General features: G+C 35.7%; 5 protein-coding genes across 13 annotated transcripts; 3 read left to right on the top strand and 2 right to left on the bottom strand.

The window, feature by feature from the left end:
* Window positions 1-1,166: 1,166 nt before the first annotated feature.
* LOC122319075 lies at window positions 1,167-5,471 on the top strand. The gene is made up of 7 exons (XM_043136955.1): window positions 1,167-1,749; window positions 2,558-3,330; window positions 3,779-4,373; window positions 4,482-4,582; window positions 4,679-4,768; window positions 4,851-4,978; window positions 5,107-5,471. Exons 2-7 carry the CDS (start codon window positions 2,659-2,661, stop codon window positions 5,264-5,266), a joined length of 1,746 nt encoding a protein of 581 aa, XP_042992889.1. The 5' UTR covers window positions 1,167-1,749; window positions 2,558-2,658; the 3' UTR covers window positions 5,267-5,471.
* Window positions 5,472-6,873: 1,402 nt separating this feature from the next.
* On the bottom strand, window positions 6,874-8,940 carry LOC122318658 (50S ribosomal protein L30-like). 2 transcript variants are annotated; one of them, XM_043136218.1, is made up of 5 exons: window positions 8,802-8,940; window positions 8,601-8,678; window positions 7,848-8,081; window positions 7,239-7,445; window positions 6,874-7,146 (listed from the first exon to the last, which is right to left on the bottom strand). In XM_043136218.1, exons 4-5 carry the CDS (start codon window positions 7,428-7,430, stop codon window positions 7,024-7,026), a joined length of 315 nt encoding a protein of 104 aa, XP_042992152.1. In that variant the 5' UTR covers window positions 7,431-7,445; window positions 7,848-8,081; window positions 8,601-8,678; window positions 8,802-8,940; the 3' UTR covers window positions 6,874-7,023. The 2 variants fall into 2 exon arrangements, with proteins under 2 accessions (XP_042992152.1, XP_042992151.1); XM_043136217.1 differs by lacking the exon at window positions 7,848-8,081.
* Window positions 8,941-8,966: 26 nt separating this feature from the next.
* LOC122318657 lies at window positions 8,967-11,649 on the top strand. 5 transcript variants are annotated; one of them, XR_006244894.1, is made up of 4 exons: window positions 9,002-9,197; window positions 9,840-9,929; window positions 10,463-11,068; window positions 11,275-11,649. XR_006244894.1 is itself a non-coding variant. In XM_043136215.1 (3 exons), the coding sequence occupies exons 1-3, from the start codon at window positions 9,056-9,058 to the stop codon at window positions 11,449-11,451; spliced, it is 417 nt and encodes a 138-aa protein (XP_042992149.1). In that variant the 5' UTR covers window positions 8,967-9,055; the 3' UTR covers window positions 11,452-11,649. The 5 variants fall into 5 exon arrangements, 1 of the variants encoding a protein (XP_042992149.1); XR_006244891.1 differs by having other exon boundaries at window positions 9,010-9,197; window positions 10,410-11,068; XM_043136215.1 differs by lacking the exon at window positions 10,463-11,068 and having other exon boundaries at window positions 8,967-9,197; window positions 9,832-9,929.
* Window positions 11,650-19,675: 8,026 nt separating this feature from the next.
* LOC122318656 (probable WRKY transcription factor 65) lies at window positions 19,676-21,552 on the bottom strand. 4 transcript variants are annotated; one of them, XR_006244890.1, is made up of 4 exons: window positions 21,211-21,552; window positions 20,934-21,071; window positions 20,069-20,706; window positions 19,676-20,036 (listed from the first exon to the last, which is right to left on the bottom strand). XR_006244890.1 is itself a non-coding variant. In XM_043136214.1 (3 exons), the coding sequence occupies exons 2-3, from the start codon at window positions 21,065-21,067 to the stop codon at window positions 20,142-20,144; spliced, it is 699 nt and encodes a 232-aa protein (XP_042992148.1). In that variant the 5' UTR covers window positions 21,211-21,552; the 3' UTR covers window positions 19,676-20,141. The 4 variants fall into 4 exon arrangements, 2 of the variants coding, with proteins under 2 accessions (XP_042992148.1, XP_042992147.1); XR_006244889.1 differs by having other exon boundaries at window positions 19,676-19,995; window positions 20,034-20,706; window positions 21,211-21,551; XM_043136214.1 differs by having other exon boundaries at window positions 19,676-20,706; window positions 20,934-21,067.
* Window positions 21,553-24,580: 3,028 nt separating this feature from the next.
* Window positions 24,581-25,739, top strand: LOC122274199. The gene has a single exon (XM_043083206.1). The coding sequence runs from the start codon at window positions 24,736-24,738 to the stop codon at window positions 25,585-25,587; it is 852 nt and encodes a 283-aa protein (XP_042939140.1). The 5' UTR covers window positions 24,581-24,735; the 3' UTR covers window positions 25,588-25,739.
* The last annotated feature ends 1,071 nt before the right edge of the window (window positions 25,740-26,810 follow it).

The raw sequence follows: 26,810 nt of genomic DNA on the forward strand, positions 1-26,810 counted from the left end.
ACGATGATATGGAATTAATATATCTCATAACCAGTTCAATCCATTTTGCATGAAAATGCATTTTGATCATAACGGAGCTTAAAAACTCTCATTTCATCTTATCATAAGCCTTCCTCCTATCAATTTAATTAGAGCTAAATAAGCAGATCTCACCCTATCTGATGACATAAAATATAGAAATATTTTTATGGAAATCTTGCTGGAGAAGCCATAATTCCTGCTAATACCGACGCAATTTTCCAACAAAAAACAGTATTTTTACAATTTTCACGCAATTATATTTAAAAGGGGGAAGTTTTTTTTATAAAATAATATCTATTTATCTAAATATAAAAACATTTATATTTTTATAAATATAAATAACTATATTTTAAAAAAATTATAAAAAAACGTGTATCATTTCTCAATTTCTAAGTTGGCTGTCATCATTACAATTAAAAAAAAAATATTTTTAATTATAAAATATGTAAGTGTTGCACAATTCTTCTAAAAATAATGAATAAATATGAGATTAATATAAAAAAATTAATTTTTTAGTAATAAATTCTATTTTTTTTTAAATAGCACATGTTCTTTGCATATCCCATGGGCCATAACTATGGATATGTTTGGGATTGAGTGTAGAGTTTTAAAAAATATTTAAATAGTTTTAAAAGTTTTTTATTGAAAAAATCAGTTGTTTGGATATTATGTATTAAAGTTCTTTCTATAATCTCAAATAATCTAAAACGTATGTTTAAGGAAAAACATCAATTTTGATTTTTTTTCTTAAACATAATTTTTTAGATAATACAGAACTTAATTATAATTATAAAAAGACTATCAATTGACAAAAATATCTACATAACTTTTAAATAATTATAATTTTTAAATTTTTAAAAATATAATCATAATTTTATAAAAATTAAATAACTGTCATTTTTACCTGAAAAATATTTTTTAATTTATTTTTAAATAAATATGATATAACTACCGAACCGTAAATTACTTTTAAATAATAAAACTTAGGGTTTAAATTATAAGATAAACTATATTTTCCGCGATGTACGAATGTACCCTTACTCAATTAAACCACGTTTGTACCGGCGTTAGAAACTTGCGAGGGAGGGAACTAGAATCATAAATAAGAGAGAGAAGTCGCTAACGTAAGCCGGTCGAAGGGTGCGCACCCTCCTTTAACCTGCGCACAAACTCGCAGCATAGTGTGTCGAGGAAAATGGAGGGCGAATAAATACGGAAGAAAGCCAAAGAAAGAGTCACAGCGAGAGAGAGAGAGATAGAGAGAGAGAGAGTCGAGTTGGGTTTACTGAGTGGGATCGCCGAGTTGGATTTGGGGGCGTTTGTGTGACCAGCCCACAACAAATAAAAAGAAACACAGGGCGAGGGGTGAGTATTTTTTGGGATAGGGGGCGTGGAATTAGCAAAAAGATGGTGAACAAGAAGATTAGTCCTGATCTACCTCCTCTCTCTTTCGTCTCTATCTTTTTCCTTTCATCATTCTTTACCCAAATTTCTCTAACCCTAAAACCCTCTCATTCTCTATCTCTATCTCTATCTCGATCTTTATCTCTATCCCAATCCCCGCCGATACCAAATACCACCATATTTTCTCACACCCGGCCCAACACAATTCTCTCATCTTTCTCTTTCCCTTTTTATCTATTACTCTCTCCTATCGCTGTTGCTTCGTTTCTCTTCCGGGTTTCGTCTCTGTCGCGGTTTCCGTTTTCGTGGTCCAAGACTAACAAGGTAGTGCATCTCTCTCTTCTCTCTCCCCGTTAATCCTGTGAGGTTATTCTATGTAGGTTTTCTTCGATTTAGGGTTGTTTGTCATGCTTCTGGTTGGGTTTTTGTTTGTGGGTGCGTGGGTTTCTGTTTGTGTGCGGTGACTGATGAATGCTTTTGCGTTTATGATTGGTTGGGGGTTATTATCTTTTCTGGGTTTTGTTCGAGGGCGGTTTGGCATTGTTTAATGTTTTTGGTTGATTGGATTGACTATGACATTATTTTATATCATCTTGGATTGTTGAATTGATCCGGGTTAATTTAGTTTATATTATTTTTTTATTTGGGTTTTTTTTTTTCCCCCTCAATTGACCAATTTTCTTTCTTTTTTCTTTTTTCCGATTTCTTCTGTTCTTTATTTGGGGTAGTGTAGCGCAATCTCATATGATTTCATTACATACTTTTGTTAATTCCCATTGTATTATTAGATCTAAATTCTTTAAAAGCTTTCCCTCCTTTCTCGGTTTCTCGACCTGTTAGCTATGAATGCTCGCTTTTGACATCTTGGATTTTTCTTGTCCACACTGGCGAGGATTACTGATTATCCACCTTATTGAAAAACTCCTATTTTACTGATTTCATTTTTTTGGTAATTGTTCATGTGGATCGTATTTGGGGAATGCTTCAAATCCCTCTCATTACCCATCTGATTCTTATCTAGTAAAGAATTAGTTAGGAACTGTTGAGTATAAATCTGATGTTTTACTTTTTTTTGTTTGAATTTCTATGTTGTGGCATTACTTATATAAAAAACAAAACTTCTATGTTGTAGCATTTCCAAGGTTGCTGGAGTACGGTGTTATTATTTTTTGTTTTTTTACTTGGAAGTCGTGACACCACAAGAAGCGAGCAATAATTGTTACATTTCCTATCATGGATGAATTTAGTGGTACTAAGTTTAATGGTATCATCAATCCCGTAAGGAAGAAAAGGACTCAAACTTCTCGCAGACCTCGGCTTGAGTCACAGCCGCTGGATGGAGATCATAATAATTCACCTTTTTCTCCAAATGCACTTTCAGATGATGTAAGCAAGGTATCTAGCGATGATAATGCCGGTGAAGATACTGATTATACGAGGAAAGAGTTCGATCTCAATCTTTGTGTGTCCAGGGTTCCTTTTGGTGCTGGAGCTGAAAGCCAAAATCTCAATGAGAAGAATAAAAGAGATGGAGGATTCAATTCATTTTACAATAATGAGCCTGCCCGAAGTGGATTTAATAAAAAGCGTAGTAGTGAAGGTGTACTTGCCCCTGCTAACTGGAAAAGCACTAACAAGTTGAAGGATGGGTTGGAATTAGAGGTAAGAAGTGTGGATGCAAATGGTGGAAGGAATGGTGAAGGTCTGATTTCAGGAAAGGCAGGAGTCTTACCAGATAGATCAGCAATTGAGAAAAAGGTTAAAAAGGTCAAGCTTAAGGTTGGTGGTGTCACACATACAATTCAAGCAAATGCCACTTCTAATGGTTCCGCAGGGTGCGGGTCTTCTGCTAAGAGTTCTCGATCCATAGATGCCTCAAGACCGTGGCAGAAGCGGAATCTTCAGGTATCTAACTGTTGCTCCTTGCAAGCTTGAGTTGATAAATAGTGTTAGCCTTTCGTCATTTCTAGAATGGTTTCTTTTTCCATGTATTGATCCATGCTATCGAAGTTATATGAGGCACTCAATTTGTGTGAGGTGCTAATTGGTTTTTTAAGCAACCCATGTCAGGGTTCAAAACTTTATATTGAGCTTTTACAATATCCGATAAACTTTCGGTTTGATAGTCTTACCTATTATTTATAATCTGCTTAATCTGTGGGAAACTTAAATTTTGCAGCTCCCCTATGTGGATTTATTTAGTTGGACTATTCAAAATCTTAAAGCTTGCATATAAGCACAGCTTTTATACTAATATGTGTGTATCACCATAATAGTTTTTGTTATCCTGGAGACTGGAGTAACATATTGAATCCAGTATTTTCTTTTCATCACAAAAATGTTTTTATTTCAGGGAAATTTGGACGATAACCACTCTTCCATAGGCAAGAGGAGTGGCTTACAAGGAATTCCACGGAATGATTTCTCAAGAGGTGGTCGTCTTGGGAAGAGCACGTATATTAAGGAAGGAGAAGAATTAGAATCAGTTCGTAAGGGCAAGCGAGTCACTAAGAGGCATGTTCTTGATGAGGAATTTGGTGGTGATGATGAGGATGACGAGATTCGGTACCTAGAGAAGCTTAAAACTTCGATGTCAAACAAAGGATCTAAAGAAGATAATGAAGAATCAGGCAAGAAACATAGGAAACTTTCTGGGTTATCTAATATGCAAAATGGTGGGTCATCAAGGTTAAGCAAAGGTGGCAAGAGGTCCAGATTGGATAGAGAATCTGAGGGCAGACAATTAGAAGAAGAGTCAGGGTCTGATGGGGAACTTGAAGGTAAGAAAAAGAAGAAACAAATGAAAGAATCAGCTGATTCCTTAATTGATAATAGGAGGGAAATTACTCTTACAACGCGTCAACGGGCCCTTCAGTCTAGCAAAGATGCAGCAACTGGCAAAAGTTTCATAGAGTTTCCAGATGGACTGCCGCCTGCCCCACCAAGAAGTGAGCATTCATCTCTGTCTTGCTTTCCTACTTCATGAACTTTTGAAGTCTATAGTAGGATAATTAATTGTAAATTCTCATCTTTATTGTGGTTTTTATTGATACCAGAGCAGAAGGAGAAACTTTCAGAACTAGAGCAGCAACTAAAGAAAGCTGAGGCTGCTCAGAGACGAAGGATGCAGGTTGAGAAGGCTGCTCGGGAATCTGAGGTATGTTGTTATTTCACTAAACTCACTGTTTTCTATCTTATCTATATGTTACACTGCAAGTTATAGGAACAACGATGTTTGAATTGAATTTTGTAGGCTGAAGCGATTAGAAAAATTCTTGGTCAAGATTCTAGCCGGAAAAAGCGGGAAGAGAAATTGAAGAAGCGCAATGAAGAATTGGCAAAGGTACTGGAAAGTCCCAGATGAATTCTCTCTCTCTCTGATACAAAGTTGTTCTGTTAATTTTTATTACGTTTTTCCTTTAAAGGAGAAGGCTGCCAATGCTATGGTGCTTGCTCCTGACACCGTCAGATGGGTAATGCGACCTACTGGGACAGTGGTGACATTCTCCGAGAATGTGGGTCTACCTACTATTTTCGACTCCAAACCTCACAGGTATTATCCTCCTCCTCCTCCTTTACACGGCTGAAAAATTTAATATTCTAACTCACACCCACCGGCACCCTTGTATCCAAAGGTTCTTTTCCCTGGCGGGCTGAAAATTGTTTTTGTCTGATTCTCAGTTATCCTCCTCCACGTGAAAACTGTGTGGGTCCATCTTGTAATAACCCATTCAGGTACAGAGATTCCAGATCTAAGCTTCCTCTTTGCAGCCTCCAGTGTTACAAGGCAATCCGGGAAAAGATGCTGGCTGAAAATACACCGGCAAATGTTGCAAAGTAAATATCGCTCTAGCCCTCAGTGCATGCAGAAAATCATGCACGTATATGTTTTAGTATATCTTGTACTCAGGGATTGGTGAAAGAAAGATTATATTCTTGAGCTTAATGTAGATAGAGAAATACAAAGGTATTTTTCTGTTTTCGGTGGCTGTAATTATGCCCAGCTATATTATAATTTTTTTGACAAAACATAACAAATTTTGACATCTTAGAGGTGATTTTATCCTCACACCACACATTATTGAAAGGGCGGGAGGAGAGAGTATTGTTTAGTATGCTCACCTTCCATTAAGGGAACAAATTACTTAAGGTGTGAGCTGGGATTGGGATTTCCTATAATTTCTTGATTTAACACTTTTTACCATTTTGAGAACAATGGCTATAGCATATAGACTTTACCGCATTAGGTGCTGCTAGTGGGCAATATAAATATCAGAAAATTGTGTGAAATTAGAGTTAAATAAAATATTATTAGAATATAATTCTTTAATATAATTTTTGTTTTATAATGATTAGATAAGATGGATTTATGTAACCAAATGAGAATTTTTATTATCACTTTTGAGTTACTTACAATGGAGAGGAGACATTTTGATATAGACGACAATGGCGACTACGATGTCGACTGAGATGGCAACGACTGAGTTGAGAAAGAAGAGAGACTACGATGTCGACTGAGATGGTGATGATGGCTGAGTTGAGAAAGAAGAGAGACGGAGACTAAGGTTTGTTTGATATAGAAATAGTTTTATCTAATATTATTTTATCATTATACTTTTTTTAAATTTTTATATAAAATATAATAAATAATTTAATTTTTTAAAATTTTATAATAGTAATAATAATAAAATAATATGTTAATAATATTTTATTTAAAAATTATTTTATCTCATTTTACTATTTAAATTACACTTAAAACGGAGAAATTGAGAGACCGAAAGGAGAGACAAGGAGAGAGTCATGCTGGGAAGTGGGAAGAGGGAAAATGTGGTTTTATAGTGGAGTCTTTTTGGAGACTTTTTTTAACTTTTCAAAATGACATCGTCTTACTTAAATATATATTTTTAAATATATGTAGCAAGCAATCGGGTGGGTGAAATCCGGACGAGTGTAGTGCCCAGGCCCCTACCTACCCTTGCTTTGTCCTTAAAAAATTCCACCTACCCATCCGCCCGAGTGATGTGGGAATGTTTCCTGCCCGCCACAGCCAAGGTTGACCAGTGGGCGTATTGGTACCCGGCCCCTGGACTTAACATTAACCATGATAGGAAAACAAGCTTTATATATATTAGTGAATTAAATTAGTAAAATAGATTATGTGAAATTTATTTAAAATAAGTTTAAATGTGATTAGATATTAAAATAAATTTAATATTATTTATAAAAAATTAAAAAAATTATTAACCCCACTTATAAATATGTGTTGAGTTAAATAAAGTTATTAACCCGCCACAGCCAAGGTTGACCAGTGGGCGTATTGGCACTGAGTTAATAAATTGAGAATTGAGTTTTTAGATGTTAGACTCAATTTAAAATTATATTGAACTGAGTTAAACTCAATTAAATTCAACAACCAAACGGGACCTTAATATGTAAGGAAGTCCATTGTTAAATCATGCAAACTAGGAAAAGCTTCAAGCTTATTAAATTGTCAATGTTTCTACAGAATACACTTCTGGAAAAATGTTCCTTAAACAACAAACCAGCAAAGTAGCTTAAAGCTAATCTCAGAACAAGTGAAAATGCTCTTGAGAAGAATCATTTTGCAGGAGCAGGTAAGTGACTTATGACCAATGGGGGACGTAAAGCGCAATGGTTTGCACCCTTTTGCTTGCGAGCCTTGTACATCTCTTCTGTCTCTATCACTACTAATCTCTTGACCTAATTGGATCATAAAATTTACTAATAAGGAACCAATTACCAGATTACACATTTTAAGTAAGAAATGAATTCACTGCGGGTTTTTTTGAAACCTGTTGGAGCATTCCCCTGACAGTAGGAGTATTCCATCGCATGACGGTTCGGTTGCACTTGCGCAGACGCAATGCCTCTAAAGTGCGCCTGTGAAGTCTCCTGGTCCCTGGAATGCCCCTCACCAAAGTTATATACAAGTTAGGGCTCCATGCAATTGGGACGCAGGCCTTGTAAGCCTTGAACGCATTCATGCCTTCACTTTAGATCTACAAAATCCACAATAATCCCAGAGCATTAATCCGATATACTTCTCTTTGTTCAAAGTGAAAAGGACATGAAAGAAAGTCTACAACCATTTATTTTCAAAATTATTCAAGCAGAATTTTTCTTCTTACGTGTAAAATACCTATACAAAAAAACCATTTATTTTCAAAAGTATTTTGCCTTCCTTTTTTTTATAAGAGCAAATTATTGATAGAAAAATGCATAGCCTGAGTACATAGAAAGTAAACACAGAATACACCTAGCAACCAATATGCACCAGTGATGGATAGAAGCAAATTATGAAGACTATCCCCATTACAAACAATGACAAGCCCAGGAAAATAGTGTTGAACAAGAATGCTTCAACTCGTCCACAAAAGGCTCCTGGTCTTCGAAGCACCTACCATTTCTCTCCATCCACGTACTCTTCTAGGGAAAGTGGTTACTATGATGACGCGAAAGAGCCTTGTAAAAGAATCGCACCAAGAGTCTTCTACCTCCATTGGAGTCCAAATCATCCAGTCCTCCACCACATTACCAATATTCATAGCATACAGAAAAACCAAAAAAATCTGCGAAGGTTCCCAAGTTCCCAATCTTGAGCAGCCCTCATGAAACAAACATGCCACTAAGTAGAGCTACAGGAGAAATCCAACAAATCAGCCACCATAGCCTCTTTATCACTTGCACACCAAACATCGAGCCAAAAATAAACACTAGAGCCTCTACCAAAATTATTTTACCTTAACACATTTATTTGAATTTAATATATCTCCTTATGACCAAAAAAACCATTACCTAATATATTAATTTGGGATAAGTATTGCCTAATAATTCAAGTTCAAACAAAGCATAACCAGCAGTGTTCTCCGTTCAAAACTTACTTTTCCATCTAGGCTTCGTTAGAACTAGTACTCAGTTAGAAAAATTCCAACAAGGAAATGAGAAATATCCTCATCACAGACTACAGTTAAATGGAAATATCATCCGTATCCCAACGCTAAACTCAACAATACCCAGGGGGAAAACAGAATCCATATGCTACAAAGATTACTCAATTTCAATCCACAAAATCTCTCAAAGCTTCCGGAGATTTAACAACCCAAGTTAACCATAGATGGACCGACAATTACACAGAGAGATCGGTAAACACTTACCACGGCGGAGTGAGGTGGAGTGACTGGACGTTCAGATTCTAAAGTGAGGCTGCGCTGCCTAGAGATGTTCGAGATGCTCTGTGACAGTGAAAAACAAAGCCAAACCCGAAGTTGAGAGGCTAAGAAAACACACAGTGAGAGAGAGAGAGAGAGAGAGAGAGAGAGAGAGAGAGCTAGCGAGAGAGCGAGAGATAGCCTTACCGGAGAGGTAGGCGCAACGGTGTGAGGAGGGACGGCGGAAATAACAGAGAAGAGAGGGAACGAGAGAGAGAGAGAAGGGGGGGTTGCCTTAGTTTTGACGGGGAAGGGGAGAAAGGAAAAGAAAAGAGAGGGCATGGGGTTTTAGGGTCTCTTAAAACGACGCCGTTTAGGTTTTTTCCCCACCCCAGAAAGCCAAAATTATTTCAAATTAAAAAAAACAAAAAAATTGCAGAGCGAAAGAGGGAGAGAGAGGGATGGTCCACACGTGCGTGTCTCCACCTCCACCTCCACCTCGTCGTCACTCAGTTTCGGCTCTCAAATCTTCTCCGCTTTTAATCCTACCTCCGCCTCCGACCCTCAGAAGCTCTCTCTACCTGCGGAGCCCTTTCGTTCCAGGTATCCTTTTCCGAATCTCTTGTTTCTTTAGTGGTTATAAACTTCGGAATTCTCCGGTGAAAACTCTGTATTCTGCTGAGGTTTGGGCCCCTGAGAGTTCTCACGAGGGGATTTGGTCCATAAGGTTTTTTTTGGGATAAATACTAACGTAGTCTATGTGGTTTGTCTCTAAGACAGATTAATAACTATGTTTAATGTCAATTTCATCGGAATAAGAAATAACGTTCCCTTATGATCGATGTGGTAGAAGACAGCCTCCAAATATCTGCTTCGTTATGCATTTGCATATACTGGCAATGGAAAGAGTGATGAAGATCCTTTTCTATGCTTGCTGTTGGTTGTCTTCTATAGTTGATTGCACTTATTTGATGCTACAAGTGTTTCGTGTTTCTGCACTGATCCTCCCCTGCACTGATGTCTTTATCTCATGTCACTGTTGACATCTTTATCATTTTAAGAGTGTGGTAGAGGATCAAAAAAATTAAAAATTCTCTGTGAAAATACTTTCAGAGTTCCAGAAAACACATTTGTTGATGAAAACACTTTTCTTTTTGCTTGTCTGCCAAACAAAAATGCTTATCATTCATGATTTGATGTTTCTCGAGTTTCTAAACATGACTCTTTTCTCCCTCAATACCGAAGGAAAAAGATAAGAGTTTGCCAAACTCGAGGATAATGATCCATCAGCCTCTTGGTGTAGCTCAAGGTGGGCAAACTGACATAGATATTCAGGTGTGCTTTCATTCTGAACTTTCTGTCTATAGATAGCACTTGGATCAGTAACATCTGTATGCCATATCTCCAGGACTGGCATTTTTGTATTTATTTGTGGTAAATGAAGCATTATTTATTGTGTCTAAAACTGAACTTCCACCAGCATTTTGTAAGTGTCTTCATACACCATTTAGCTGAAATTCAGATTTGTAAAGGCTCTGCACTCCATCTTAGCATTTTAAATTGATGGGTTTTCTTGATTGCTGCATCTGAAGTGGTTTGGGTGTCTCCAGTAAGCTGATCTATTCTAAATATCAAATATCATCTTGTTCAGTGTTTGACTATGTATTTCAGTCAGTTTGGTTCTTGTTAGAGGTCAAACGATAGAGATTGAAGGAATGTAAATTGACCTGTGACATATTAATGCTCAAGACAGTTATCGCTGCCGTTTATGTTTATCCTATTATCACATTCGACTTTCATTATTTATTCTTATAGACATGATCCTAATAAGAGACGGTCTCATGCCAATGAAATGCTGCATCATAAAGCAAACCTTAATGGGTATCTCTCCTACCACACTGGTCAAGAAAGTCTTGAAAGGATTAATCAAGATACCGACTACAATTTCTTCATGAGTGCAAAAGAAGCCAAGGAATAAAGGGCTTATAGATGGTGTCATTATGAATCCTCTCAAAGCTCTCCAGCCACCAGCTGCTACAGCAGAGACAAAAGACGAGTCTAGCATGTTAACACCTCTCAAATGACCATGCACTAGATGGCATGCATGGCTATATAGTGACGTTAAATGGGCAAATGACCTTTTCTAGGTGCCTGACGACCCATGTAACTTTGCAATGTTGATTACCGGTGTTGCACAGAAATAAGAACCCGAAATTTTGCTGTTCGTTCTATCTGAACTTATAGATTGAGAAATAGATCAATTTTTAGATATGAAATTTGGATTTGAGAATAGAATCTGTGCGAAAATGCTTTATTTTGTTATTTCTATATAATGGATTTCTTTACGAATTCTACATACGGATTTGCATAAACTTTAGAAGCTAATGGTTTGTTACATAAGAAGTGTGCCCTCTATGATATTTCCACTATCATCTGGGGGCTAGCCTACTTTTACAAGCCTTGCTCAGCAATAGGTACTTTGACTGAAGAGTATGTTGGAGTAATGATACATACAGTTGTAGAGTGCACAAATATCGTGCAGTCGCTTTGAAAAGAATGTGATCTACTATTAAAAAATTATTATTATAATTATTTTTCACGTGAGTTTCGTATTTATTCACTTTTTTTAAAATGATTGCATGTCGTTTATGCACACATGACTGCAAGTATCATTTCTCAGTATGTTGGCATCCTGCCCTGGACTGGAGCGAGCTTGTTTATTGCTGTGGTCCAAGTTTTGCTTAGCAATAGGTCCACCATGACCGATTGGAGCAACAACCCTCACCATTCTCTCCACCAACCTTCTCATCCTCACCGCATTCATCCATCTGATGCATATATGTTCGATGCCAAATAACCTGCAGAATCCAATGGCTCCAGCACAAGAAGATGGGAACAGGTTTTGAAGATAGTTTGTACTGGTCTTTTTTGTATTTTTCTTCGCTTTAGGTAATTATTCTCAAACTTGCCTTTATATTCTACACCTTTGATCATGTGTCAAGATTTTTAACTTATAAGCAGAAAAAAGTGTCTCAAGACACTTGGTTTCTGATGAGTTTAATTTATATGAAATTTTAGATGAGTTTAATAAAAAATTTGTAATTATTAACATTAAATGACTATTGAAAATATGATTATTTAAACCATAATTTAATTAGAATACAATTATTAATTAATATATAATCGGTAGAATGGCAAAATACAACAAAAATAAATTAGATAAAAATTAATAAAAAAATCTTAAACTACTAATATTTTATTATTATATAAAAGGTAGATAGATAATCTAATATGGGAATAGATTTTGAATAGAATAGGCAAAAGACAAAAGTCACAAAACGTGTGATATTGGCTAAGATTTGACTTTGTGATCTTTACCTAAGCCAATACTAACACACTCTAGCACTCTCATTGGAACAGCCAAACTCAAATTCAACTTTTAGCTAATATGACATAATTTACCTTTTTCTATTCTATTCACTTCCAATCTTCACATTGAATTATCCATATATTTCTTATATAATAATAAAATAATATTATTTTATTTTTAAAAATTTTTTAAATTATTTAAATTTATTATATTTTACCATTCGATTGATTATATATTAATTATTAATAATATTATAGCCCTAAAAAAACTGCTGCAACCAAATCATGGTAGGAAGTAAGGAAGAAAATATTTTTTATTCTTTTTGGTTATGCTACAGTAACTATCAAATTTGATTCACAATACTAAAATAGCATCCTCAACGGATTAACCAAAGCTAAATGATTTTTTTTTTTTTTTTTTTTTTTTTTTTTTTTTTTTTTTTTTTATGAATGTGAAATGAATTTGACTTTTGGCTATTTCTATAACGCCCATCCTTGTGGTGGGTTCTTTAAAAAATAATTTTATGAAAAGAGACGAGAATTACTATTCGTTTTGAAATTTTTTCCTTCTATGCCAGAATATGAAAGACTCTATGTTTGTAAAATAAAATGTGATTCTTAATTTAAAGAGTGTTACAACAGTAAACATTAAATTTTATAACTTAAAGTCTCATACAAACGTTGTGCCTAGGCTTCCGTACTCTTCTTCTTGGGTCTTGTCTGTCTTGACACGTCATGCTCATTTTGTCCCTAGAAGAGTACACATAAAAATTGAAATGAGTCGCTGACTCGTAAGCATTACTTCATATAGTTAAAATATAACAACATAGGTTTTCAGTTATGCATTCAACATTCCATACATACCATACATAGACATTCATTCGTTTAAAACGTTACGAGGTGAAGTTTTTCTTTAAAAATGGGTTTCTTTAGTAAAACAGTTTTCCGCGCCTCGCTGTCTTCATTTCTTAAAGAGGTTTAGCATACATGTATTCTTTCTTAACATGCATACATTATTTCTTATCACTTTTATTGGCCATTACACATTGTTATGTCTCGTGTGCTAGGGTTAGCAGTCTTTTGGACCTCGATTTCACTTGTGGCCACGGGTTAAGAATCCATTCAGGCAGGGTGCAGCACTAGGTGTACTACCAGTACTATTTACCCGGCATTGCAATATGCCCAGTCCAGTTCTTTGGTACTGTTATCCGTTCAGTCTAGTCATGGCTGTTACGTATTTTCATACATTGAACATTCAATGCTTTCTTCCAGTTCAGTCCTTTCAGTTCTTTTTAGTTCTTTCAATTCTTTTCAGTCCTTTAGTCCTTTCATTTATAAAAGTCATTTAAAAGTATGAGTTTAAACATTATCTTTCATGGCATCATTTAAAATATCAGTTCATAGGGACATTTAAAACACTTTCTTCGCATCTTTTAAAACATCAAGCCTAAACCTCGCATTTCATTTCGTGAAAATACATCCGATACTTATTACGTATAGTTATTCATTCACATGCATACATTTATTATTTTTGGGTGCATAAAAAGGGGTTTCCAAGAAGTCCGTTACATACTTATACTTGAAAACTTATACTTAGCATTCTTTCATAAAAGCATTTTTTATGTCTTTTTGTAAAGTATCGTAAAGGAAAAACATTTCATTTTCATTTTCATTTATTTAGAAAACTCTAGAAGAGTATGAACATAATACTTATTTGGACTTCATGCCATACTCATTTCATGTAGTCCATTCATGTGCGTGTCAGATAACAACCATTGATGTGATAACTTGTACGTTACTAGCTGTCCGGCACGACCAATGGCGTCAGAAGCCACTTGCTTGGTCGGTGGCAGTCACTGTCGTGTCCTTAGAATGCACTACCTCAGGGATTGTACCTAGGGTTTTGGCTACCATATTCAGGCTGAGCGAGGGTGCCGACATAGTGAGGGGTTCGTGGGTGGCGGCTAACACAACGTACGGTGGCGATTGGCCACGTATAATGGCTATCCACGGTGGTTGGGAGCTGTTTGGGTGTGCTAGTTGGTAGATCTGGTAGGGGTTGTAACAGCCCGCTAGAAATTTAATTGTGAAATTTCTATTAGCTTTAGAAACCTCGTGAAGACTCCATAAATTTTCACGAATCCATTAATCGTATAGGTTTTAGTCTAACTACATAGTTAGTGTTATTATTTACTATGGTGTCAGAAGTGTGTTTTTGATTATTGGAAATAGTTAGAAGTATCAAAATGTATTATGGTTTGTGCCATTAGACTCGGAGGGTCATTTAAGGTCTTATGGCGCAATAACACTTTTTCATATTTTCGGACGAAACGTCGGTTCAAAATTGTGGATATTATTGGATAAAAATATTTTAAGTTAATTTTGTGGATATTATTAGATAAAAATATCTTAAGCTAATTTCGTGGATATTAGTGGGTAAAAAATATCTTGAGATGATTTTTGTAGATATTATCGGGTAAGAGAGTCCTACACTTAACTCTCACTCTAGGTAAGAGAGACCAACAGCAACTCCCACTCCAGACTCATCTCTTCCATATCTCATCCATAAGTATCTCCAGTCACTCCTCCACGAAATTATCTTCATTTACACTTTCCATTAAAAGAATACCAAACACTCTCTCTCGGACAGCTTTTAGGAGTTCTTTTGCACACTCATTTCGAAACTTTTGTAAGTGTTTTATCATAAAGTCTCCTTCATATAAGTTGTTCATTTTTTAGTCTAGTTTACGTGGATATCTTTTTTGTCCCATTTGAAGATCATTTGGTCATTCAAACATTGTGTAAACTATAGAAAAGTCATTTTGGGAGATAAATTGGAGAATATGTTATAGTTTGGAGTTTTTGACCAACCTAATGGATAGATATTGGTCCGAAATTTTTATGGAGTATTGTTAACATGTGTATATGATTATTGGTTGAGGATTTTTGCATGATTAAAGGTTTATGAAAGATTTTCTTAGATTTAGAAACTTAGAAATTGGAAGAGGAAAAACAGTTTTTGTTTTGAGAAAGTTTAACTCTTTGGTGGTCTAAACCTATTCCAATGACTTTGATAATTTTATTGGAGGATTCTAAGTATCTTATATACATATTATATTATTATTTTGAAAATATTTGATGTTAGTTTTAAAAATATGAAATTTTATTCAAAGAGATATTCGGATAGGCCAAAGTGTAGATGTTATTGGCTCAATTTATGTTTTGGTTAATGTTTAACCATGTGATCTTGAATTAGAAACTTATATATTTTAGGACATCTTTTTAAACCATGTGATGATTTGGTTTGATGATCACATCTTTATAAGTCATAGATCAAAAGGTTAATAAAAACAAGTTAGAAACAAAAATCAATAGAAATAGCATATGGGAATTTCGGCCCTACGGAGTTTTAATAGTTGTGATTAGTTTTAAATTTTTCTAAATTGATATTTGAGTTGAGGATAAAATTTAAATGAGGCATGTAAATTTTGGTGATTTTTGGAGTTAGTATGCAAAATCTTTAAGTTATGGATAAAACGGTCATTTTCCTACATGTTGAGAGTAAAATAAAAATTTTACTCTTTAAGTTAGTATTTTCCATATTTCAAATTATTAGTGATTTAGTGCTAACTTTTAGAATCACTAATTACAGTTCCTCGTGATCGCGCTTGAGGTTTTATAAGAAATGCGGAGATCGAGGTAAGTTAGCTTTTAACTTACTAGCAGTCTGCTGTGTACGTGTGCTAAGTAAAGGAACTACAGTGTATGTATGTGTGTTATCATATATGTCATGCCATGCCAAGTCATCACGTAATTGTCTGTTATACAGAATTTTTTCTGTCATCAGTTTTTATTTATTATATAATATATTCTGTTATGTATTGTTGTACATTACAAGTACATCATGCTAAGTATGTCATCTATTACATGTATGTCAAGTCATGTAATATTTACTGTTGCAAGTATGTCATGTTAAATATGTTGTCTATTATATGTTATGTCATGTTACGAAATGTTTTTATCTTAAGTTGGTCATGTATTTCAAGTTATATTCAAGTCACGTTATGTTACGTCAGAGCTTTAGTCCTTTCGTATTCCAGTCACGTTTCATCTTGATTACTTATGTATGGGGTCACAACAATTGTGACGCATATATTACGTGAGACACAGCAATTGTGACACGTAGAATATATGGGGCCATAATAACTGTGGAGTATATATTTAAGCAGTTAAATAATAAGTTTCCGTAGAATACATTAGGCTACAACAACTGTGAAGTATGTATTTACACGTAGAATACATGGGGCCACAACAACTGTGGAGTATGTATTTTTCATGTTAAGTCAAGTTTCAGAACACGTTCATGATAAGTCAAGTTTCAGATCAAGTTCATGTTAAGTCAAGTTCAGTTCACATTTCAATTTAAGTTATGTCAATTATGCTATGTACATGGGACCACAACAACTGTGGAGTATATATTTTTCATGTTAAGTCAAGTTTTAGAACAAGTTCATGATAAGTCAAGTTTCAGATCAAGTTCATGTCAAGTTAAGTTCAGTTTACGTTTCAATTTAAGTTATGTCAATTATGTTATGTTGTACGTCAAGTTATGCTTTAATTACTTATGAATTTGATTATGCATTCATTCTTTACTGTCATCCATGCATCATTAGTCTGTGTGGAAGTTTTTTGTTAACTTACTGAGATTTGTAATCAAATCTCACATTGGTAGTCCCAACTACCATTCCCCTCGAATGGTAGATCTTGTTACAGGACCTGAAGGAGAATCAGGAGCTGACCAACTAGACACAGTTGACTAAGCGACGGTGCGACATCAATGTTAATATAATAGTTAACGTAAATTACTACTTGTACGATGGAGTTGCATTTCCAGTACTTTTTGGATCATAAGCATTTTGGACTAGTGTCATGATCTTAGTTGTTCAATGGGTCTATATATATGAAGTATGTTTTAAGCATTTGAGATATTTTCAATTTGGTGTATAGTATTGCTAAAGAAAAAAAAATTTATCCGCTGTGAATATTGCATAATGTTAGATGCATGATAGGAACATTGCATCTTATATGTCATAAACGAGGGCAAGTAACCTTGTGTTGCATGTCTCGACGCTTCAAATGTCCGTCCAATCCCAAACAGAATTTGGGAGCGTCACAGGGGTGGCCGTGGGAAGGCTCATGATGGTCTCGGAATGGTGGTGAGGGGCGGATCATGGCGGCATCTTGTCGTGAATAGTGGATCCGAAAGTGTGATCGTGTGTGTGAGGCAAGTGAGTGGCTAGAGGCTAGGTATAGGCATGGAGGAGGTTAAGGGGGTTGTTGGTGGAGCTATGGTGGCGAGGTGGAGGCGGCACGGTGGTCCACGGCGGCGAATCTAGTCATGGGTGGTGCAAGCCGTGTGTTGGAGAGTGAGGATGCTTGAGGTTGAGGGAGGCCATGGGATTTCGTGGGGAGCTAGGGAGCGGAAGAGGGAGGCTAGTGGTGGTGCTCCGTGGCAAGGGAGATGGAGTACAGCGGCGCTAGTGCCATCAGTGGGGGTAAAACTGTGCATGAAACCCATTTATGGGTTGTGTGCGTGTGTGTAACGGGGAGGGAGATGGAGGCTGTGTTTGGTGGAGGGGTGACAGGGGAGGCCGTTGAGAGGTGGCTGATGGCATGCGACTGCGCCACAGTGGTGCTAAGAGCTGTAGAGAGGGAGAGAAGCCATGAGGAAGGGGCTGCACGTGTAGGGAGAGGGAGCTGTTGTGGGTGGTTCTCGTGGTTGGGGTCGGTGAGGAGGTGGCTGGGAGGTGGCAGGCGTGAGGTGGCGGCAAGTGGTGGCTGAGGTACAGTTGGGTTATAGTGGGAAGAAGAGAATCCACGAGAGAGAGAGAGGAAAAAGGAAAAAGTGAGGAGGGAAAGACTAAGAGCTTGGGTATTTGATCGAGACCTTTCGTCTTGGGATCTTCAAATTGATTTAACGATAATGATTAAAACACTTATTTAACTTAAAACACTAAGAGGAATTAAGATATAATATTATTTTATAAACTAAAGTTCATAAAATAATATTTCTTCATCATTAATTAAAATGATGAAGTTTTGTTAATTACTTGAAGAGAATAAAACCATTTAAATTAATTTAGAGTTTTCAACATAATTTAAATATCGTAATATTTTTAAATGACTAAAATCATTTAAATTAAATAATTTTTCACAATTATAATATTTTTGGAGCTCTTAAAAAAATATTATAATTATGTTATTTAAAATCAAGATTAGTCCAATAATATTAGAAATGTCCTATACAAATATTTTCAGGACATTTAAAATATTCGTAAGTTTTAAAATACTGGACTTGCTTTAAAAATCACTTGATATCTTTTGAAACACGCCATTGAGGTTCGGCAAGCGAGACTCATGACCATAAGAGAGAGTAAAGGAGCGGGTTGTTACAATTCCATTCACATAGGTCCTCATATTGGAATAACTATTTTTTCATTATATAACAATAAAATAATATAATTAAGATGAATTTAATTTTGACTACTCACATCAAATTTCCATATTAGATTATCCTCTTATTCCTTATATAGTAACGAATAATTAATAATTAAAAAAATTTAAATTTTTTATTAATTTATTTTATTTTATCATATTTAATGTATTTAATTTTATCTAGACACATGAAGCCGCGCATTATTGAAAACTTAGAAATGTAGCATCTTATATTCATGACTTATGGTTATCGATGCAGGCCAATGCCACCATGGCAATTAATACGAAGGACATCATTAAAAGGAAATGAAAACATTCATCCACAAAGTCTCTAGTAAAAAGCACTGGCTTGAAGGCAGTTATGATAAGAAGAAGAAAGAGAAACCATAATAAAATATGAATTTGATCATGTACAGTAATCATCAGGTTTGAAATTTCTTTTAGAAGTTACTGTAGCTTAGCTAAATATATGATGTATTTAGCTTTTAGTTAATCATTGAGGATGTTCTTATTGTAGCAAAAAAACCATCACTTTTTTATATTTACATAATCCAATGCAACACATTTTGAGACTCTATGAGCCAAACACTATTAAATTTGCATTTGCATTTGCATAATTCAATGAGAATGCTATATGTGCTATTTGATATTAGCTATCTAATTGTATTTAAGCTCTCTCTAACCGAAAATCCAGAGAAAAATAATGGACACCACCAAGATCAAGTGACTGAAGTGGTCCTTTCCTGGATGTGACCTCAAATGGCGTATGAATAGTCGATCAATTAGACTATTTGCAAATCACTATTTTAGCAGTTTAGGTACCATTAATATTAATATTGTGCAAAGGAATGTCACCAGAAGCATTGGCCTTGCCTGAGGGGACACCTAAACTCTAACCTGCTCATTTCATTTCAGCACTGCAATCGTTGGCATCTATTATATCTGAATCTATTGACGTGGTTGCCAAATGTATAAGAAATTAGATAATCATTTCCTCACAAAATTAGGGTGTTTTTGGATTCTTCTGCCAAGAGTCTTGTGCCCATCCTCCCATCCCCAAGAAAAAGGGGTACACGTATTTTTGGCACTTTGTGGAGGGAATCTGTTAAAACTTCCAAAACACCTAAAAACAGGACTACTAATAGTCTTTTGGTGGCCTGATCCGAATTTCTCAATCAATCTAAGAGGGGAAAAAAAGGGAAAGAGAACTCTACAAGTGAAAAGCAAACATTTCTTCCACCAAATCAACCACTAAAGAAAAAAGTAGGGAAAAGTACTTCTAATCTCCACTAGAGAAAAAAGAAAAAGGCCTTGTCACAAAGAACTTTTGAGCACTCACTCGTGATCCTCATGCCATCTTTGAGTAGTATGTACAAGGAACCAACCCCCCCACATACACACACTCTCTCTCTCTTTCCGTGGTGTGGAGCCTGGTGATTTTTCATTAAATCTCAATCTCCCAGATGAAAAGATACCATCGATCCACTAACTTTGCTCCTGCCAAAGGGATGTAACTTTCTCATTTTGTGAGCCCATAAAGAGAGAGAGAGAGAGAGAGAGAGAGAGAGAGAGAGAGAGAGAGAGAGAGAGAGAGAGAGAGAGAGAGAGAGTTCTCTTGGAGTGGGTATTTCATATGTCAACATAACTACATTTTCTAAGGCTGCAAGCACAATGAACCCTTGATCAAGAAGGGACAACAGGAATCCTTTCGTTGGGAAAATTGTTCCTCGCAGAACTTGTGAAAGATGAATATGTGGGCAGTTCTTCAAGCTCATCATAGAAGTCATTTTCCTCTGAGATCGGAGTGGACAAGTTCATGAGCTGGGAATAACAAAGGGGCTCTTCATCCAAGAGGAGAACAGTTTCATGGAGTCTTTCAAGGTTCACTGTGAAAGGGTCTTCTCCTTGGTTAGCTATTATATCCTGGGAACCGCTTATGGGAGATTGTATGTAGTGGAAATGATCTTCAACCGGATCCTTCTTTTCTCGGGTGGTCATGTTGGGTTCATTTCGTTTTTCTTCATGTGCTAGCTCAAGCTGTTCCTGTTTTGGTAGCGTTGGGAGATCTTCATTTAAATGGTTTTGTGGTTCTTTTGATGGTTGGATCAGGTTGGTGGTGGTGAGATCAGGACCGGGATGGTTATGGCTGGAGGTGTAGGTGATGATGAGCATTGAAGCATCTGTTCTGCATCTTTCTACTTGCTTTTTGGCTGAACAACCCTTTGATGTGCTGCACCTGTAATAGCCCCTGCAAAAAAGTTCCAAAATTTGATAATTGTAGATGAGAAAGAGTGAAATCTAGGGGTATAGAGGAAAAGAAACCCCAATTCAACCTTAAGAATTCACTATTAAAGTAACATGAGCCAAGAGAATGTAAATTTACTGTGTCGGAGATCTGAAAATTTTAAAATGAAAAGAAGAAGAAAGTGAGTGCATCATGATGATAAAGAAAGCTTGCAAGAAAGCAATGTAAACCTTGGATAAGGAGATCCTTTAATGGGTTTTTGCCCATATTTTCTCCAAGACCAAAGATCAGAAGGCGGCCCTTCATTCTTTAGTTTCCCAACATTTGCTCCAATCCTCACTTTAACAACATGCTTCTGAACCATCTTCCTATGACAGTACACAAACAAATGTTACAAAATGCCAAATAAAATTGGACACATAAAAAGGAAATAGCCTGAAAAAATAAACCAAGCCACAGAAAACATATCTCCCAAACTAAAGATATTTTTAAGGTACTGCAACCGACCTTCTTTTGGATGCCTGAGTTTCTGGTTTGAGTTCTTCTGGAATCTCCTTTTGCAGCTTTGGCGAGAGAGATCTATCCATGACTGCTTATTACTTCCACTTCTTCTTCTTGTTACTGTACCAGGCCAAAAATCAAAGAAGGCGGCTAAAGAGTTGTTCTGGGATCAAGTTGCAGAAGCAATAAAGGAAACGGAAAGATCACGATCAGAGCTGTAATTGAATTGATCATAGAGAAAGAGAGAGAGAGAGTAAGCTGAGGACAGGCAAGAAATGACAAAGCTCCAAGTTGCTTTCTTTTCTTGCACTCATTTAATGTAAAGCTACGAACCACTATATGCACATATCACCACCACCACTCCCCCACAACCCAACCCCACCAGCTTACAATATTTTAAGCCATCCAGACGACACAGCTATTCTGATACGCTCGTGTGCAAAGAGATATTTCCATAGAAGAACATGTTGATTCCATATCCATTTTGATTGGCCGCATTACACTAGTGTGGGTCCTACTCCACTTCAATAGCACAGTCTACAGTTGCCGCGTGGCTATTAACATGATCATGGTGCCGATTAGAGTACTGCTGAACTGCCAGTGCCAAACGGCCAACCGGTTCGTGAGAATGCGCGCATGGACACACACTCGCAAACACATGAAGTGGCTTTGCATGTCACCTGGATTGCCGACGTTTTTGGTGGGATGGATCTGTCATAGCGATGCATTTTAATTAGGGACTTTGCTGTTGTGGTGAATTTCAAAAAGAATAGTAGCACACGTTGGAAAAGTTATTAGCATTTTTTTTTTTAAATTTTGATTATAACTTTATTATGAAATTGTTTGAGCTGGGAGGTTTTTTTCCATTAACTGCTGATTTTGATGAATTAAATATCGAGGAAAAAAGCAAAATATTATAAATAAAAAATGGTGTGGTGTTTTCTCACCTTTACAATTTCAAAATCTTTCAATTTACTTTAAAATTTATGATTATATATTTAAGACATTCCCAAAAGAAACGAAGCTATTTCTTGGGAGTTATATCCAATTAAAAAAACAGAGAGGAAAAGATGAAAGAAGAATATCGTTCATGGTGTTTATAAGATGATTATTGACATCGGTTATAATTAATTTTAAAACACTTTTATGTATCTTTAAAACATAAATGATATTTGTAGTCATATAGTGAGTAACAGTCGTGCATTCATAGTAGTTAGTTTGTATAGATTTAGAGATTATAAATTTGCTTAATCAATTAATTAATTAATTAGCAAGTAATAGAATATTTCATATATACGATAAATATATATTATCTTCTTGGGTCGAGCATGATGCACGATGGGTTGATCATTGATACTGAGAACTGCATGTGACCCGCAGCTTGCGCATGCACCTCACAAGCTGAGCATGACATCTTCCTCGCACACGGATTGGAAGATTCTCCTTACAATTCCTTTAAACGTCATGCAAGCTGCCAAGTTTTATATATGCACACCAAGTTTTGTATATGCACAAACTCACTCAGATCATATCACATAAGAAAGGAATGGGTCAAACTATTGTCATGATGCATTGCATATATGCATGGATTTAATTATATAATCTTAACTATTTTATCCCTTATAACATATATCAGCAATATTAATAGTGTCACTTCATTGTGATCAAGAAGGCCGCCGGGGAAAAATAAAAAAAAAAAAAAAAAAATTTTGATGACCTTATCCTCTTCAGTTTATCTAGAATATTAATGTTATTTGGTTATGATCTGAAACTTATCGCTCAAATGACTCTTTTGACGTGACATTGCCAATATTTGATGCCACATGAAAAAAATTGAAAACACAAACACAAAATGGGTAGAGAGAACCTAATGTTTTAATCTTCATTTTTTTTTTTATAATTTTCTGATGTCCTTTTGGTTTGAATACATATTTTTTTTTTTATTTTTTATTTATTTGTTTTTAATAAACCACATGGCACTACATAGTGGTGCCACTGCAAGAAAAACGAGTATGTTTTCGTCGAAAATAGTCATTTTAATTATAAAATTTTGATCGCAAAAATCTTTTTTTCTTTTAAGTGTGCCATGTCAAGAGGTCAGCCATATGAGCGATAAGTTTTAAATAGATCAGTAGTACTTTTTATTTATTACAAAGAAATTGAGGAGTTTAGAACTTTTCAAGAGTGTTGGATGAATAATTGTATGTAGGGTTTGAGATGATTCAAAAAAGTAAAAAAAATATATTCAATTAACCAATAGGAGGGAACCCTTTTCAGGAATTACAATCACACATCATGATAAAACCGGGCCGATAGCCTTCCATCCAAACTTCTCCAAAGATTGGTTGACTCCATGCATGGATGATGCCTATACATGCATACAGCATAAATATATATATATATATATATATATTGAAGTGAAAATGGGGATGATGTGCAATATTCCTTTACATTCAGGTTATCTTTAAATTAATGTCATAATTTCAAACATGGGGATGATGTGTAATATTCCTTTACATTCAGGTTCTCTTTTAAATTAATGTCATAATTTCCTGGAGGAATTGTTTATGCTTGATCATTAATGACAGATCACTAATTTAAGCCAACTAGATACGTTTTATAATAGGCTAGCTTGCTTGCTAGCTGAAGTCTAAATCAAAATGGAAGGATATTATATATGCAATACTGTTAAATTAAATATATACGTACGATCGGGTTGTTGATTTCCATAACTAGATATAAAGGTATTTAAATTTATGCAGTACTTCTGACAAAAAGTACTTTTAAATTATGTATCTATTATTCTTGCACATACATGTAGGCGATAAGGATACCTAGAAATTTTTAGATTCAAGGAATTACATAAACAGGCGTGCCTTATGCCATGCCTTTTGGGACTTAAGTTGAGTTTTTTTTATAAATAGTAGTAAGTTAAGATGGTGGAGTGAGTTTTATGGGACTCACTTAAGATGAATACTTTAGATGTGTTTGGATGTTAAGATAAATTTCGATATATTTATAAGAAGTTGAAAAAAGTTAAAAGATCCCATGTGATAAAGAAACGTTGATTTGAAAAATATTGTGGATCTCATATATAAAGAGATTTTAAGTTGAGTGATGTTTAGTAATTTGAAAGTTATGTGTTTAAATGTTAGAATAAATCTAAAATAGAACTCAAATAAGACGAGACGAGCTCATTCAACATCCCTAGGAAGCCTCACCAATCACACAACTTGCTTGCAAAATATAATTCCATGAATATATATAAATATTGCACATCTTTTTGTTTTTGTTTTTGGGTTCGGAAATTTAGATACATCCATAAAGGCGTGGAACATGACCATGTCTTAACGTCAACTCAGGGCGTGGCAACAACCACACCTACATTCTTTTTTCTGCAGACTGAGAACTCTATCACTGATTTACTTGCATATATAGACCACCTCAATGTAATTCCATGCATGTTCCTTAATTTTCTGCCAAGCAAAGAAGGCGTTTTGATTTAACTATTTGCTGCTTTTGGGATCAAACATGGTTTGGCTGAATTGGCAACATCAGAAGTTTAAGCATCTCTTGAATCCTCCTGCCTTATCTTTAAGACAACCCTTCTACATCCTTACAATCACCCTCCTCAACCTTTTGCTCCCACTCTCATTTCTCCTCCTATCCAGGTTCTCTAATGCTCGCTACTATCTCCTAAGCCTTGAAGTTGACTCTTTTCCTTCCTCACAGCTTTCTTCTTTTCTCTCATCATTCCTCCCCAGTGTTCTCTATCTTCTTGTTTCCATTATTAGCACAACCACTCTTGTCCACAGCTTGACAGGAAAGGTTACCATTACAAGCGAGTCTCTAAAGCCCGTTTTACGACCCCGTTTGTACATTGCATGGCCTTTTATATGCACGTTGCAAGTCTGCATCGGTTTGGGCATAGAAGGGAGCATTGCAGCAGGAATTAATGATTGCTCCAGTAGTACTGTTGGTATGGAGAGAAGCTTGTTGAGCAGATTAATTTTCTTCCTGGGATTGCATGAAACGATGCTTCATTGGTCTAGGGTAGTGGTGAGGCCTGTGGTGGATGACACTTTTTTCGGGGTTGCTACCGAGGAAAGGTGGGCTGAAATGGCGGCCATGGCGGCAAGCTTTGGTACCCTATGGTGGTGGAAGTTGAGGAATGAGGTCGAGTCTCTGGTGGCAGTGGCCGAGTTCAAGGGATCAGAGGTGGCTGACTTTGTTGCTTGGGGGCTCTATTACCTGACTGTAACAATTGGGATGATCAAGATTGTGAAGGGTTTTATGTGGCTTGGCATGCTTTTGCTATGTAGGAGAGCGGGGATCAGGGGGAGCTCACCAGATTCTAGTACTGGGGATGAAGACAAAGTCTGAATTTGACAGTACTCTCGATGATCTTATTATTTATTTTATGATCACTCTCGTTTATTCAATATCTAATCTGAATTTGACAGCCAATGTTGTATTAAGTTCTGATCATCAGGCATGTGTTGTATTATGGCTGTACTACGCGACATTAATACAACTGTACAGATTTCCAATTTTTTTTTATGATCCAGCTTGCTCAGCTATAAATATATTTTATTTTATTTTCCTTCTCCCTTTGAAGATGGGTAAAAGATTGGAAATCCCATCTGATTTGTTTTTTTTTTAAATATTTAAAAATAAACATTAAAAGACCGCAATCCTTATCTCTTGCTCAAATAGAGGCCCCTTAGTGGAGAGTTGTTGTCTGAAAAATAGTTCAAAATACTAGAGGAAATGTGAAATCAATTCTATGTTAGGGGGTAAAATATTACAAGGCTCAAAATGGTTCTCAAGACTAAGTCTATCTAAAGGTAACCATTAGAGAAAAAAAGAAGAAAGCAAAAAAGAGGACAAAGAAGAAAAGGCAAGAGGACAAAGAAGAAAAGACAAGGTACCTTGCCACCGGTGTGGTGTTAAAGTATCAAGAGGAAAAAGATGGAAAGAGACATAAAAGAGGGGTAAGGTGACATAAAGTAAAGGGAGACTAGGAGAGACTCTAAAACAAGTTTATTATAGTGGATTCTTCCCTCCACAACTCATGGACGTAGGCACATTGCTGAACCACATAAATCTATATGTTTATCTCTCTTAATTTACTTTCTCTATATTTATTTACTATTTACTTCTATAAATGTACATGTACGCACCGATACTGTATAGCAACATTGGACTAGCTGGGGGCCCAAAACCACCCCAACGAGATTGGCAATGGATCATTCTCTCCTTCTAGATGCTTGTGACCTTTTTAGGCATTAATACATTATTTGTCCCAAAAACTTAAACTAATGGAAAGAGATAGATAGATGTTATTTTATATCTTAACAATCATTCTAATGTATGTGCCAGACTCTTTTGCAATGAATAGATTCAACATGTGGAATGTTTAATTAAATAAATAGAGTGTAGAGTCAAGATTCAAATTCAGAATTTTTACTTTGGTATTATGTGAAATCACTACTCGTTCCAACTAATAGGAAGGGATAGATTTTATTTTATATCTTAACAAAGAGAATATATTATCTATCAATGCTTGAATTTACTAATTTAAATAATAATAGATGATTTAATAG

The sequence above is a fragment of the Carya illinoinensis genome, chromosome 8 (genome assembly GCF_018687715.1).
Source record: "Carya illinoinensis cultivar Pawnee chromosome 8, C.illinoinensisPawnee_v1, whole genome shotgun sequence".
Taxonomy (NCBI): Eukaryota; Viridiplantae; Streptophyta; class Magnoliopsida; order Fagales; family Juglandaceae; genus Carya; species Carya illinoinensis.

Excerpts from the sequence above, each read along its gene's own strand:
- LOC122318658 (XM_043136217.1), bottom strand. The coding sequence starts at position 7,430 with ATGAATGCGTTCAAGGCTTACAAGGCCTGCGTCCCAATTGCATGGAGC. Across the intron at positions 7,147-7,238 it reads TCAGGGGAATGCTCCAACAG|GTCAAGAGATTAGTAGTGAT; the intron begins GTTTCAAAAAAA and ends TGATCCAATTAG.
- LOC122319075 (XM_043136955.1), top strand. The coding sequence starts at position 2,659 with ATGGATGAATTTAGTGGTACTAAGTTTAATGGTATCATCAATCCCGTA. Across the intron at positions 4,583-4,678 it reads AGGCTGCTCGGGAATCTGAG|GCTGAAGCGATTAGAAAAAT; the intron begins GTATGTTGTTAT and ends TGAATTTTGTAG. Across the intron at positions 4,979-5,106 it reads TTCGACTCCAAACCTCACAG|TTATCCTCCTCCACGTGAAA; the intron begins GTATTATCCTCC and ends TCTGATTCTCAG.
- LOC122318657 (XM_043136215.1), top strand. The coding sequence starts at position 9,056 with ATGGTCCACACGTGCGTGTCTCCACCTCCACCTCCACCTCGTCGTCAC. Across the intron at positions 9,198-9,831 it reads GCGGAGCCCTTTCGTTCCAG|TACCGAAGGAAAAAGATAAG; the intron begins GTATCCTTTTCC and ends TTTCTCCCTCAA. Across the intron at positions 9,930-11,274 it reads AAACTGACATAGATATTCAG|TATGTTGGCATCCTGCCCTG; the intron begins GTGTGCTTTCAT and ends ATCATTTCTCAG.
- LOC122274199 (XM_043083206.1), top strand. The coding sequence starts at position 24,736 with ATGGTTTGGCTGAATTGGCAACATCAGAAGTTTAAGCATCTCTTGAAT.
- LOC122318656 (XM_043136213.1), bottom strand. The coding sequence starts at position 21,290 with ATGGATAGATCTCTCTCGCCAAAGCTGCAAAAGGAGATTCCAGAAGAA. Across the intron at positions 21,072-21,210 it reads ACTCAGGCATCCAAAAGAAG|GAAGATGGTTCAGAAGCATG; the intron begins GTCGGTTGCAGT and ends GTACTGTCATAG. Across the intron at positions 20,707-20,933 it reads AAAGGATCTCCTTATCCAAG|GGGCTATTACAGGTGCAGCA; the intron begins GTTTACATTGCT and ends ACTTTTTTGCAG.